We start from the raw sequence: 14,116 nt of genomic DNA on the forward strand, positions 1-14,116 counted from the left end.
TTAGAGCTCATTATACGAATATGAGATAAGAAAATGGGGGCCGCCAAAAGTCCGTCAAGTTTTAGACTATTTTTGTGACGGAGGCTATCTCAAAAACTAAAGGTGTTAGAAATATGAAATTTTGGTATATTATGTACCATATACTGTATATAAACAACAAATACTGAAAACAACGATTTATAAAACAGTTTGTAAGCTGTCACAAAAACAAACAAACATTTTTTGGAATTTTCCTTTCACAGTTCATTGCAATATTCTAAATGGGAAGCGAATTAATATTCATACACCCAAAATATGATGTTCATAATTATGTACGAATTCCGTACTACGGAACCCTGAAAGGGCGAGGCGCGACTCGCACTTACTTGATCGGTTTTTTCCTTTTCGTGGAGCCACTATTTCAACTTTTATGAGGTGTGCTATCATAAAATTTCCTCCAAATGTAAATAAATGAACACAATACTATTATCGCACGTTGATTCAGGCATGACGTCTGTTATTTTGTCTGTAACTAGCAATTGTCCGCGACTTTGTCCGCGTACAATTTCTAATGTCCCATGAGATTGAGAAATCCTGATCTTACGCACTCAGTTTCACCATAAGAGCTACTTTTCTTACCACTATTACCGAATTCCATACAGCTTCCATTGATTCGACTTTCATACAAACTTTCGATTTAATTGATGCTTAAGTATACATTGATGTCCTTAAGCTGTAGAAAAAACCTACCTACCTGCATAGCCATAAACAGCAGATGGCTATGCCTTAGAAAGAACCTACCTTCCATAGCTCTCTCCAACCAGCTCTACCTTTTTGTTATTCTGTCACGGTAACAACAAACAGACAGACTTTCCCATTTGTAATATTAGTTTAAACGTCAGATGCGTCTTTGTTGACTGTACTTCAAAACTCTTCTCAAGATTACAATAACTATAGTAGTTGTTCATGACATTGGAAACTTAAAACGCAAGCCGTCTTTCTATTAACCTAGAGTTCAACATCGCTACAAAAAAGATAAATTCTCAGAATAATATCATATTTATTCAGTAATTATGTATAATGTACTCAAGCGTGAGCAAATAATATACTGAAATTGTATGACTATGATAGCGTTAATTAAATTCATTAGATGTTTTGTCTAAAGACGCCATTTTTGGTTTCTGCACAATCTCAGAACAAAAGATTTGTTTGAAAATAAATAATTGATACAATAAGAAAGAAAAAGTTTTGATATAAAATGAAGGTACATTTTTTAACGGCAAAATGGACGTGGAATTTATAAGACATAAGTTTGAGGACAGTTACGATGGAGTACTCACAAAAACAAGTAAGTTTTGAAAATTTAACCTTGTAAAGCGTGTCTGTCTGTTGCATAGATAACCTTATAAGCTCCATCCGTTTAAATGATTTTGACAATTTGGTACCTGTAGAGATAGCTTAAATCCAACGGATTTAGGGAGACAAATTACTACAAGACTGGCAATTTTTTGGCAAAAATTTAATATGACGACTGTGTTTTTAGGGTTCCGTACTCAAAGGGCAAAAACAGAGCCCTATTAATGTCACATTGTTATCTGTCTGTCTGTATATTTGTCTGCCTTTCTATCTGTCTGTTTGTTTGCCTTTCTATCTGTCTGTTTGTCCGCGTATCACTGGTCTCTACTTCGTAGACTAAATGAATTACAAACCTGAAATTTTGGTATTTGGTGTAGAACGTTGACCCGAAACCATAATATTGAATTAGGGATTCATTTAATTTATTTTTACTTATTTTTATTTTTATTTATTCTTAATTTTTTCGAGTCCTTAACCTAAGTACTTGAAACTTGTGGACCGGTTTTTTACTTATTTTCGCAGAGTTCAAGCTGGGGGTGCGGCACTTGCAAATGCTGTACATGTTTGTCTGCTCCCTAGTGCTGGGGATGCTGAGAGGCAGCAATGGCATCGGTGTGCTGGCGATCGCTGATTACACACGCAAAAATGACACTTACGTACCGGTAACAAAGCACTAAATACTGTAAGCTTCATTACGGAAAGCGAATATCCTTTTTCGAAAATTCACTCTCCGTAAAAAACCACCCGTGAAATATTAGCGCTATTGACCTTGATAAATTAAAGTAGCAAACTTGCTTCGGAGATATTTAAGTTATAGGTACTTGGTAGGAACCACGGCCGAAGATAATCGTCTAGTTGTAATCATTCGAAAAGCGATAACGTTTGTCTCCCCGTAAATGAAATCCAATTTTCATAATTTTTTGAAATGTTGCAGATATAATGAAGCACTATGCTCGTACAGTTTAATTTTAAAGAAAATATTGCTTATGTTTAAAGTAAGTAGCGTCTAAATATCCTTATTTTTGAACAGTTTTTTATTTTTTAAATTTAACGTAACTAAAATACTAAAGAAATAAATCGTACGAGCCTAGATTAAGGTGTGCAACTCTATCGCACGATACGGAGAAGGCAGCGAAGCGAAACAGACTAGGTATAGCATTTTTGAAAATACCTGTTCTCGTCCCGTTTTGTTGACCTTTCCAGACCTTAACGGTTTCTAACAGAAACGTAGAGCATAAACGTTGCCACAGAATACGATATAATAGGTACCTACGTTCGCGTTGGTTAGATTGGATGTCGACCAAATTAAGGTGCACGTTCACGATTTCTCGCAGTTCTGTGTAACAATGTAGGTACATTTAGCTTTAGATTACTAAGTAGACCCGGTTAAAAATTTGGAACATTTAACACCTAAACCTCTTTTCAGACGGCTCGTTTCAGATAACACAAATCTCGTGTCTAGACATCTGATACCAAACAAACAATTGATGGCATTTTGTTTCGCATAAAATAAGTTTATTCGACAAACACAAACAAAGAGTAGACCGCTATTGTTGTGATTTTAGGCTGAAATTTCAATTTTCGTCAGCAATGTTTAAGATTTTTTTACAAACTTAAGATATAGCGGACTAGATGAAGCCCGCGACTTTGTCTATATGGATTAATGGATTAAAACTTTTGAATATCCCGTAGGAACTCTTTGATTTCCCAGAATAAAAAGTAGGTAGTCTATGTCCCCAGAATGCAAGCTGTAACGTACCTTTCATCGGTCCAACTGATTTGTTGTGAAAAGCTAGCAGGCAGTCAAACAGACAGACAGGAACACTTTCGCATTTAAAATATTAGTATACGTGGTACCAAAGTTGCAAACTGATACTTCAATTAAAAGTAGGTACCTACGGCAAAAGTAAGTTGTTAGGTTAGATTCTCTAACATACAGACAGATAGACAGTCAGACAGGATGGACGGACGGAAACCTGCATGCCAGAATGTTCTCTCTAATGTTTTCTAAGTTGTATGAAGTGTGCTTCCATCCACGCTTAACTAGCGTGGCGAACTATGCCCTAATAAACCTTTTTCATTCTGAGAGGAGACCTATCCTCAGTAGTGGGCTGGCAATAGGCTGATAATGATTATTATTAATTTAATAATTAATTTTCTGAGTCATTAATTTTCTTATCTTAAAAGTAAAATAGTAAAACAGTGAAGTCTGTCTACGTTTGCATTATTACATAATTAATGGACAGGACCAGCGACAAAGCACTAAAAATGCAACAAATCAAAAATGTAGATGCACTTAACACGTCCTTCGCGGGAAAAAACAAATTTAATCGCGCAAAATTAAATTATAAAATTCCGCCACCGCTAAACAAAAATATATGTTGCCAATAGGAAAGTGTATCTCAAACTAAATTCGCTAACATTTTTTTTTCTAAAAAGGCAACGGGTGAGCGATTTTCGGTTTAGACGAATATCATATTCATGCGCGTTAATTTTAATGGCACATAATATACATATATACCTAACTAATTTGAATAAGGACCGCTAAGAGGATATAATGCTTAACTTTTATGTCTAATTTGAATAATTTGATGATTTGTTATTGTATTATTATATTTCTAGATCCATAATTGGGACATGAGGATCCAAGGCACAGTTCTATCCTCATTCCTATTTGGCTACGCCTTGATCCTGGTTCCAGCGGAACTGTACTTGAAGCAGGTGGTCGACAAGTTGATATTGACGGCTGTTCTTCTGATCAATGGGGGTGTAGCTGCTGCTATGCCTACCATCGTCAATAAGGTAACGAACAAGTTATTTTAACACGACTGCCCAAGAAATTGATGTTTTCAGATTTGAATGAAAGAAAAAAAAAATTTGAAAGCTGTTCCACACATTACCAGTTATACTTACGGGTTAGGTTATCCCGGTGCCTCTAATACTTGAGCACTAAAGTCAGAAGACCTCAAGCAGAAGAAGCGCCAGAATAAACTGTGTCATGTGTGTGTGGATTTCATATAAGTACGTAAGTATGTGAATTTCTTTAGTCCGCCATAACTTCCAAATGCATGAGCAGATTTGGATGTATTGGGTATCGTTAGAGTTCTTACATCAACCCAAGTGACACTGGCTGTTTTGAAAAAAAATATGAAAATGGTGGCTACACCAACATCCAAATACATGGCGCTGTTTTCAAATCTGTTTTTTTTACGTTGTTTTGAGGTAGGACAGCTGTTGTGTTCTTTAATTTTCAGGGTTCCGTTTCTCAACAGAAAAAGGAACCTTTATAGGATCACTAATTCGTAGTATGTTTGTCTGTCGTGTCTATCAAGACAATGGGAATCAAAACCTATGGGTTACTTCTTCTCGTTGACCTAGAATCATGAAATTTGGTAGATAGCAATGTCCTAGAGCACAAGTAAAGGAAAAAACTGTGAATTTATGGTTATATCACAAAAAAAAAGTGTTATTTCTGTGCGAGTATGGATAAAACCGGTCAAGTGTGATTCCCACTCGCACTTGACCGTTTTATTTACGACTTGTTTCTGGCTGTTATTTTCTAAGGTTTTGTTTTCATTAATGTGCTGAGAATTTTCATGTGAGGTTATGTTCAGGGTGGATGGGTGGCCGTGTGCAACGCGCAGTTCCTGATGGGCATGACTCAAGCTTGCCTGACTCCTGTCAATCTAAAGCTGATCTCAAACTGGCTGCCACCCGGCGAAAGGGAGATCTTCGGTTTTATTATCCAAGGAGGTAATAACTTGCTAATATAAAAAGGCTTATAAAAATAAATAAAACGAGCCAAGTGCGAGTCGGGACTAGCTCTTTTAGTGTTCCGTACATTATTATGAAAATCTTGGATGTAGGAAATATTTATTTTCCGAGATAAATAGCAATAAACCGTGAAAGAAAACCCCAGAAAACGTTCGTTTGTTTTAGTCACTACTTACAAACTATTTTATAAATCGTTGTTGTTAATATATGATTTTTAAATACAGTACATTATGGGGCATAATATGCTAATTTTTTTTTATTCTCAACTAGTTTAGTTTTTAAGATAACCCCCGTCACATAAAAGGTCTAAAACTGACAACTTTGATGCCCTTCCAATTCCTTATATTTACGGTAAAAAAAAATTAAAAAATACATTCGCATTCAACTCAATGAGTTCTTAACAATGATACCCCACATGCTAGGAATCGAACCCGGGACCTCTTACTAATTAGACCACAGTGCTCACTACTGCGCCAGGCAGGTCGTCTAAACATAAAGTGATATTTTTAACCCCCGACCCAAAAAGAGGGGTGTTATAAGTTTGACGTGTGTATCTGTGTATCTGTCTGTGCATCGTAGCTCCTGAACTAATGAACCGATTGTAATCTAGTTTTTTTTTTTTTGTTTGAAAGGTGGTTTGATCGAGAGTGTTCTTACCTATAATCCAAGAAAATTGGTTCAGCCGTTTGAAAGTTATCAGCTCTTTTCTAGTTACTGTAAACTTCTCTTGTCGGGGGTGGTAAAATTTTTTGATTTACACTTGTCCTTCCAGCAATACTCCTGGGCACAATCATATCCTTGCCGATATCAGGACTCCTCACAGAATCTCGTTTGTCCTGGGAACTGGTGTTCTACTCTCAAGCCATGATGACTCTCTCCATGGCAGTGATATGGGGCCTCCTCACGGCCAGCTCTCCAGAACGTCACCAGGCTATAGGGGATACTGAGAAAGAGTTCATAAGAGAATCTTTAGCAGGGTATAGACAAGTAAGGATTTTTAAAGATTTTGTATTATGTTTTGTCTCTTTTTCGGCGTCGTATTCCTTATTGAGGGTCGTTACCCCTTGACACATAATCAAATAAGTGGATTTTCTAGATATAATAATGCCATGGGGTCCCGGATCCTTCCAACAACGCCCGAAAAGAGAACGAGATTCCGATTCTTAGATTTTACAGTTATTATTATACGAAGGTTTTATAGTACGAAGGTTTTTTTTTAATATTTCGTAGAAACTCTTTAATTTTCCAGGATAAAAATGTTAATACAGGGTATAATCTATCTCCGTTCGAAACAGCCAAAGCCGTCCTGTAGTTTTTCGTGAAAGAGTAACACACATACACACAAACTTTCGCCTTCATACTATAAGTGTGATAACACCAATTTTTCCAAGGTTGCAGGACTTATTTGCTTGATTTTATTTAACTCGATAGATGTTCACAATAACGTCTTATATTTCTAATCTTGATTAGATAGAGTTAAAAAGCAAAAGAGCCAGTATAAGTGTCGGTTACGGCTTCACGTATTCAGTCGATTAGGCCGATTTTAATCTATAATTAGCATCGACTAAATAGTAGGTACGTGAGTATAGCCGTAACAATCTATACTTATAATGGAAATCAATCACGGTAGTTTAAACATTCAAAGATCCAGTATAATGAAATTTAACTTTAATTGCAGAAAAAGCTTCAAAGGCCGTGGCAAAGAATTCTGCAGACGAAGCAATTTTGGGCGCTCGCCGTCGCACACTCCGCCGCCAACGTGCTGTTCGTGTTCTTCTTATTTGAAATACCAGCCTTCTTGCAATCTCTGCAATTATCAATTAGAATTGTAAGTTTCTATTTGGTTTTGCAATTCGTCGGCATCCCAAAACCACACGAAAATAATTGACGTTTGCCGCTGAAAGTGGATTGTGACACTTGCCCTTTTGCACAAGTTCAAAGTAGCATTGGGCTTTGTAGGGTGTCTTTCTGAGGAACAAAATCCGTAACGAGGAAATCAAATAAGAGTTCCGAAGTAAGACAATATCTCTACGAATTAGCAAGCTGAAGAGGGTCATGTTTGTTTCCATAATAATGAGATGATCCAGGTTACGCAACAGCGCGGTGAAATCCCCTCCAAGATCAACAGTGGACAGTAATCATATTTGTTGTCAATGACATAGCTATTATATGCACCTATAAATAAGTTCGTACGCTCACCTAGAAAATGCCTATTCATAGTAACGGTCACGGTTAAAGTTTAACCATTCATAGTAAAGGCAAAATGGGTTGTAACTTGCACATGTCCTTGTTAACTTTTGACCAAAGGAGGTAAGTAATAAAATAATACCTACAACCCTCAGTTAGTGCACCGTCAAATCTCTTTGTGTTTTATTGGCGATTGCAAGGTTTAACCGTGACCACTGTCCACTACTGTCATTTGAATGAACGTTTCTTTTTTTTTAGTGCAGCTGGCAAGCAGCGTTACCTTTTGCTGCGATGTGGATGGTGCACGCGATGACAGCGCCCGCCGTCGAACTGATCTACAGATTTGGTTACATTAACTATTTGTTTGACGTCAAATACTTTAGGAAAATTATTAATGGTTTAGGTACGTAATAACAGCTTTGTATTTTGATCTATTAAACCGGGTTAAGTACGACTCAGTTGAATTTGCATGGCAGCCATTTTGATTTTTTTATTATTTAGGTACTAGCTGATGCCCGCGACTTCGTCCGCGTGGACTACGCAAATTCCAAACCCCTATTTTACTACCTTAGGCGTTGAAATTTCAAAAATCATTTCTTAGCGGACAACACCAAACAACCCGATCCGTCCAGTAGTTTAAGCTGTGCGTTGATAAATCAGTCAGTCAGTCAGTCAGTCAACCATTTCCTTTTATATATTTGGATTACCTAGTAGAGATAAGTGCGAATTTAGAAATTAAACATTTAAGCTTTCCCATGCGAAATAGATAATTACTTATATATATATTTTTAATCTAAGTTGATTAATTAATTTCGATTACCAATTAGAAAGAAGAGGTTTTTATTGAATAAATCCTTAATTTAATTGGAAAACATTTTGATGGAGGAATGTTAGTATTAATTGAATTTGTTGTAATTTCAGGAAGTTGCGGGATAATAATAGGATTAACGATTTTGCCCAGTTTAGTTTCCAACTGGAATCACTTGGGGGTTATCGTTTTAATTGGAACCCTGGGTCTGGTCGGATTACAATTTTCTGGATTCCTTGTAAGTAAATTAAAATTAATCAATTTTTAAGCCGTCTTTACACCACTAACCAATTTGCTTTGTTTTGTAATATAAATCGATAAAATGCGAGTCGGACTCGTAAGTATTTACTACTTAACACTGTTCATGAGATATAACCCGCTGACAGACAGACTGACGGACTGCGGAGGCGTATTAGTAAATAAATAATTTGGCATCCTTGGCCCGGTGACACTCATCGGGTACGGAACCTTAAAATAGTAGATGATTGTGTTAAAGTACAAATTTTTAATCGAAGATGGCCGACGTGTTTTCTAATTTAATGCGGGTAACATTTTTTATGATACACACAGACAGACAGACTAGTCTTGGATTTAACGAGTTTTTGCGTTCCAAATTCATCTACCTACCAACTATTTCATTGCTTAATCAGTTATTTATGCAATTACAGGAAAATCATAAAGACATGACACAAAACTACCCTGGTACCCTGATGGTGATGACCAGCGCGGTCGCTAGTGTGACAGGGGCCTTAGTTCCGTTGGTGTCTGGTTTGGTCATAGGAGACGACGTTGTGAGTACATAATACAGGGTGTAACCAGAACGCTAGCAAAAACGAAGACAGGTGACAGCAATAATGATTACTGATAAGATACCACGCAAAAACTACGAAAAAAACCTTTTTTTTTTTTTTTTTTTTTTTAAGTTCACAATAAAACATCTGACTGACGCTAAAGGTCAACGAACATTGCGTAAGTAGGCCACAAGGAGTCAATGCCGCGTCCTAGGTGGGACCTAGACTCGAGTTTTGCACGCAAACTAAACTAAAACTACAAAATAAGGCAATTTACTTATTAAGGTTATTGGCATTGGATTGTGTTAAGGTAGTAATATAATAACGCTAAGTTTTTGCTAGCGATCGGGTTACACCCTGTATATTAAGTTTACTAGCTGATGCCCGCGACTTCGTCCGCGTGGTTTTACCTAGGCTTTTTTAAAATTCCTGTTGGAACTCGTTGATTTCACAAATGAAAAGTATCCTAGTAAGTGTATTTACAACAATATAATTTTTATGACAATATATTCTTAGTTACAAGAAAATTGGTCATCTACATAACAGGTAAACCAAAAACTGTATTGTGAGTCCTGCGCTCCGCCTCAAGAAAGTCTGAAAGTCGTCTAAAAAAATATTCCTATTTTTATTTCTATTCAGGATGCAAGCTATCTCAATGCCAAACGTCAAGATTATTTCAGTGGGCGGTAGAGCCGCGAAAAGATAACAAACACAAACTTAATAATTCCCGAGAAATTCTACAAATTTATTTACAATAGCTACAATACGCTTAGATATGGTAATTCTGTCACCGACCAAATAAATTTTAACTAACAACTTCGTAAATTAGTTCAAAATTACAGTTTCATTAGAAAACAAGCAACTAAGACATTGTTTAAGAGGGCTCTCTCCGTCACTCGTTTCCACTTGTTTCATACAATCGTAGTTCCAATTTCATTTGAATATTAAGCAACCTAAGTCCATGAAATTTTGCAGACATATTCTAGAAACTAATATCTATGTCTGTGGTTTTCCAGATTTCTGTTAAAATATTCGGTTTCAAAGTTACGCGGTCTTAAAATTTTCATACAAATCTTGGAGCCCCTGTAATTTTAAAACTGCATATTTTTAGAAAAATCCAAAACACCACAGACACAGATATTAGTTTCTAGAATATGTCTGCAAAATTTCATGGACTTTGCTTGCTTAATATTCAAATGAAATTGGAACTACGATTGTATGAAACGAGTGGAAACGAGTGACGGAGAGAGCCCTGTTAACGTCTAAATAATACTTTTTAAAGGCCTTGAAACCGTTACTTAATTATATTGGCCTTTCTTTGCCCATAATGACTGGTTCACACTATTCCAGTATAGTCGCTTGATTCAAGTTTATTCTAGCATTGAATTATCCAGTTACTGGTCTGGATAACTTTCTTAAATAAAAAGTTCTAAAATCTAGGTATATTAAATATTTTAACAATAATAATTTCACAGAGTTTTCCTATAAAAATAATTAAATAATTATTTAGATAAATTTCATTACAGAGTTACAGTACAGTAGAGAAAGTCTTATTACAGAGAGAACTAGAAATGATTCACCTAGCATGGGAACTGGGCATTTACATCAGATACAAATCTCACTCTCAGAGATTCTCACCCACATTGTATGTATTTGAGCGTTAACACAATAACGTTGCGGTAAAATGAACCAAAAAGATCTATTTTCACTGAAACATTTAGTACTTATTACCAATCTTAACTTCGCTAAATTCCGCTTGGAGTGCTGACTGTAGATATATTCGTGTTTACTGCCCTATCTTGAGTTATACATACAATACAGTTATACAAGGTGATTATGTCCGTTTTACTTAAACGTTTAAGTATATCAACACTCGGATTTCATCAAAGTATTGACAACGTTAGTGAGATGTAATCTTTGACTAAGTTAGTGTGAACTAGAATGAGGGAACTCTCTGTTTAATCTTAAATCGACTAAATGTCAAATATTAGGCTATGGTGACGTAAAATCAAAGAAAAATAGGGCTTCTTTATGGCTACCTGCGCCAAAAATACTAACGTTTGACGCCTGCCAGTGCCTCGACGTCACAGTCTGTGTAAGAAGTTCCCTAACTGTTGTGAACTTTGAATAAGATTGAGTGTGCTTTGACTTTCCTCAGACTTAGGTTTCAGTTAAAACCAAACAGATTTATGACAGCGATATAACACTGTCTCGTTTTAATAGTGTCTTAGAGCAGAGTCAAAGTGCACTCTATAGATTTCAACCTAAGTCTACTGGAGTAATGTAAAACGGCCGTGAAACTTACCTATAATACTTTTAAACAACTAAGTAATAATCTAAAATTTTCACAGCCTCCATTACAAATGGAGCCTCTAAGTATTAATTAAGAGCACATTAAGAGGTATTTTTAATGTATAAAGTTTACTTTTCACTTGACAGAACGAGCTTTTTATGATAGCGAAGTAAATTTTTTAAGACTCTATCATAAAAATTAAAATGAATACTTGATTAACAGTTTTTGAATTCCTTATTTTGATCATCAAGTGTAGTAGGTACTATAAGTATTTAATAGCTCTTTTTAATTTGGGAAAAGTATTTTGGCTAATACATAGATAGATTTAGGTTTTTAAAAACCTCTTGGAACTAAATAGTTTTCTTTAGTTTATTTTTTTGATTTTGGGGATAAAACTAGTCTATTTCATGAAGTAGGTACTTAAAATATCTATGCAAAAAATTGCGTCTATTCGTTGCTCCGTTGTGATGTGATTGAAGGACAAACCAACAAACAAATTCATTTGGTATTTAAAGTTTAGCTAACTCAGTATCTAACAATGAATGATAGCCACCGAGTTCATTTTTTAATCCATTGAAGGTTATCTACGAAACAATATTTTGATATCACCCAGTGAATCAGCAATATAAAACCAACCAACACTGAGACACTGAGTTAGTGAATCGCCTAGCTGGACGCGTTAATTGGAACCCTCGTAGCTGCGTTTAGTTTAGTACATAATTAATTATCACCACTATAATATTATCATCTTACAAATCTAAAAATTCTGACCATCTAAAGCAGTAAAATAGTACCTACTTTGAAAAATGCTTTGAGTTTCAGTTTGAGTTTACCAGCTATTGGTTAAATAATGACTATTTTCCTACTTGTAGACAAATCTAAGCCGATGGCGCGTGGTGTTCATGTCGTTGGCGGGATTCTGTGTAGTCTGCTGCGTCGTGTACTCCATGTTTGCGAGTAGCAGCCGCCAACCATGGGATGGGACTATCAAGCAGAAGTTTGGATATAGCAATGGTATTTAAATTTAAATCTAAAATCTATTTCATTTTTATATTTTATATATATTTCTCTGGTCTGGTATGGTTGGAGGCTTCGGTCGTGGCTAGTTACCACCCTACCGGCTAAGCCGTGCCAGTAAGCGATTTAGCGTTCCAGTACGATGCCGTGTAGAAACCAAAAGGGTATGGTTTGCCATACTCCTTCAAAGTTAGCCCACTTCCATCTTAGACCACATTACCACCAGGTGAGATTGCAGTCAAGGACTAACTTGTATCTGTACATTGGGACCTTTATTATGCACCTAGGTCAAACGATCTTCGATATAGATATTTTTACAATCATTTTGTCTGTACAGATGCCACTAACTTGGAACTCGAAGAATTAAGTGAAACCAAGATAAAGAATCGATGTTTTGAAGCAGATACTGTTGTGTAAATAATTTACTTTAGCATTAGTTAAGTTTTCTGTTAGTGTTAAGTTGTATTCTAAAATTAAATGTATATAATAATGTATGGTTTATTATTTATTTACTTATTTTCCTATCCTATCTCTCTAGATTTTCGGAATTATGTGTTTGGGTAGCAATTACATATCATTTTGGTTTAAGAATGAAGGAAACACTTCAGGAAAGCCTGAAAGTTCTTCATGATGTTCTCAAATGATTATGATTATGAAAGGTGTGTGAAGTCTGCAAACCCGGAGTTGACCAGCGTGGCGAACTTAGTATAGCCTAAAACCTTCTCTTCTGAGTGGAGACTTGTACGTGCTTGTACTCAGTAGTGTGCTGGAGATGAATTATCTCTATTATGAAAATTCTATTATGAAAATATCTTATATTATGAAAAAATATTAGTGTGATTGTGTGATGACTGATCCATTAAAACAACTGGCCCAGTGTGAGTCAGACTCGTGTACCGAGGGTTCCGTACTGGGGTATTTTTTGAAATTCTGTGAACGGGGCCTACTCATGAATCATGATTAACGAATTCAAATCCTAGATACTCTTAAATTTGTAAACGGTATTTTGGTCCATTGTTTCCAACAAAACAACCAAATGAAAACGTCTCAGTTACAATTTCAAGTAAATTGGCATCTTTCTCCGAGCCAAGGTCCCTGAACTTATTACATAGAATAATTGGGAGTGAAACCTAATATTTTATGAGTATAGATAAGTATATATTAAGTACCTATCCGTTTCAAGTTTTAAGACCGCAACTACGTCTTATGTGGGGGTTCCGTATTCAAGATGTATCTAATAATACTTATCTAAACTATCTAATAATTATATCCATGGATAAGGCCAATAAATAATGGCAGGGCAAATATAATTGGTATAGTGCACTAGAGTGTACGTTAACACAGGTAAGTACACTTTTTGTTCCCTCACTCTCATATCAGGATATTTCCGTCCCATCAGGCTGGGACGGAAATCTGACACGACCAGAGGGAGATCAGCCGTAGAAGCGATTGCTTTACGTGCTCAACGAGCCACAGGGGTCACATCACCAACTACCTTACTCCGGGGTACTACTGAGCATTATAAATTTCAAGATCCTGATCCATCGTCAGACTTCTGAAAATCATTTCAATTTCAGCAAATAGGTTTTGTAAAAGCCCCATCTTAACAAACATATTAGACGGGGGTTTGTATGAATAAAATTACATGGCAGACGTCCATAGCTGTATATAGGTCTCTTGTAGGGTCTTCCATCCGAGTCACCTGATGTTAAGTGATTGCCGCCGCCCTTGAACATTTGCAGCGCTAGTGGTACTACGCCAATGCGTTCAGGAATTTGTTGGTCCGCCCCTTGAATAACCCAATGTTATTGATTCCGTTTTCCATTTTGATGTACGATACCCTAAAAATAAATTATCAAGTCGAAAACAACGGTATCCCCTAAGAGCTAGTAATAAATTCTAATCCAAGAT

General features: G+C 36.1%; 1 protein-coding gene across 1 annotated transcript; it reads left to right on the forward strand.

The window, feature by feature from the left end:
* Nucleotides 1–1,102: 1,102 nt before the first annotated feature.
* LOC123872544 (putative inorganic phosphate cotransporter) lies at nucleotides 1,103–12,696 on the forward strand. Its single transcript, XM_045916871.1, has 11 exons — nucleotides 1,103–1,327; nucleotides 1,858–1,997; nucleotides 3,958–4,137; nucleotides 4,950–5,088; nucleotides 5,882–6,096; nucleotides 6,788–6,937; nucleotides 7,555–7,699; nucleotides 8,218–8,342; nucleotides 8,773–8,895; nucleotides 12,061–12,202; nucleotides 12,543–12,696. Exons 1-11 carry the CDS (start codon nucleotides 1,264–1,266, stop codon nucleotides 12,620–12,622), a joined length of 1,503 nt encoding a protein of 500 aa, XP_045772827.1. The 5' UTR covers nucleotides 1,103–1,263; the 3' UTR covers nucleotides 12,623–12,696.
* Nucleotides 12,697–14,116: the final 1,420 nt, after the last annotated feature.

Source organism: Maniola jurtina, chromosome 15, assembly GCF_905333055.1.
Source record: "Maniola jurtina chromosome 15, ilManJurt1.1, whole genome shotgun sequence".
NCBI classification, from domain to species: domain Eukaryota; kingdom Metazoa; phylum Arthropoda; class Insecta; order Lepidoptera; family Nymphalidae; genus Maniola; species Maniola jurtina.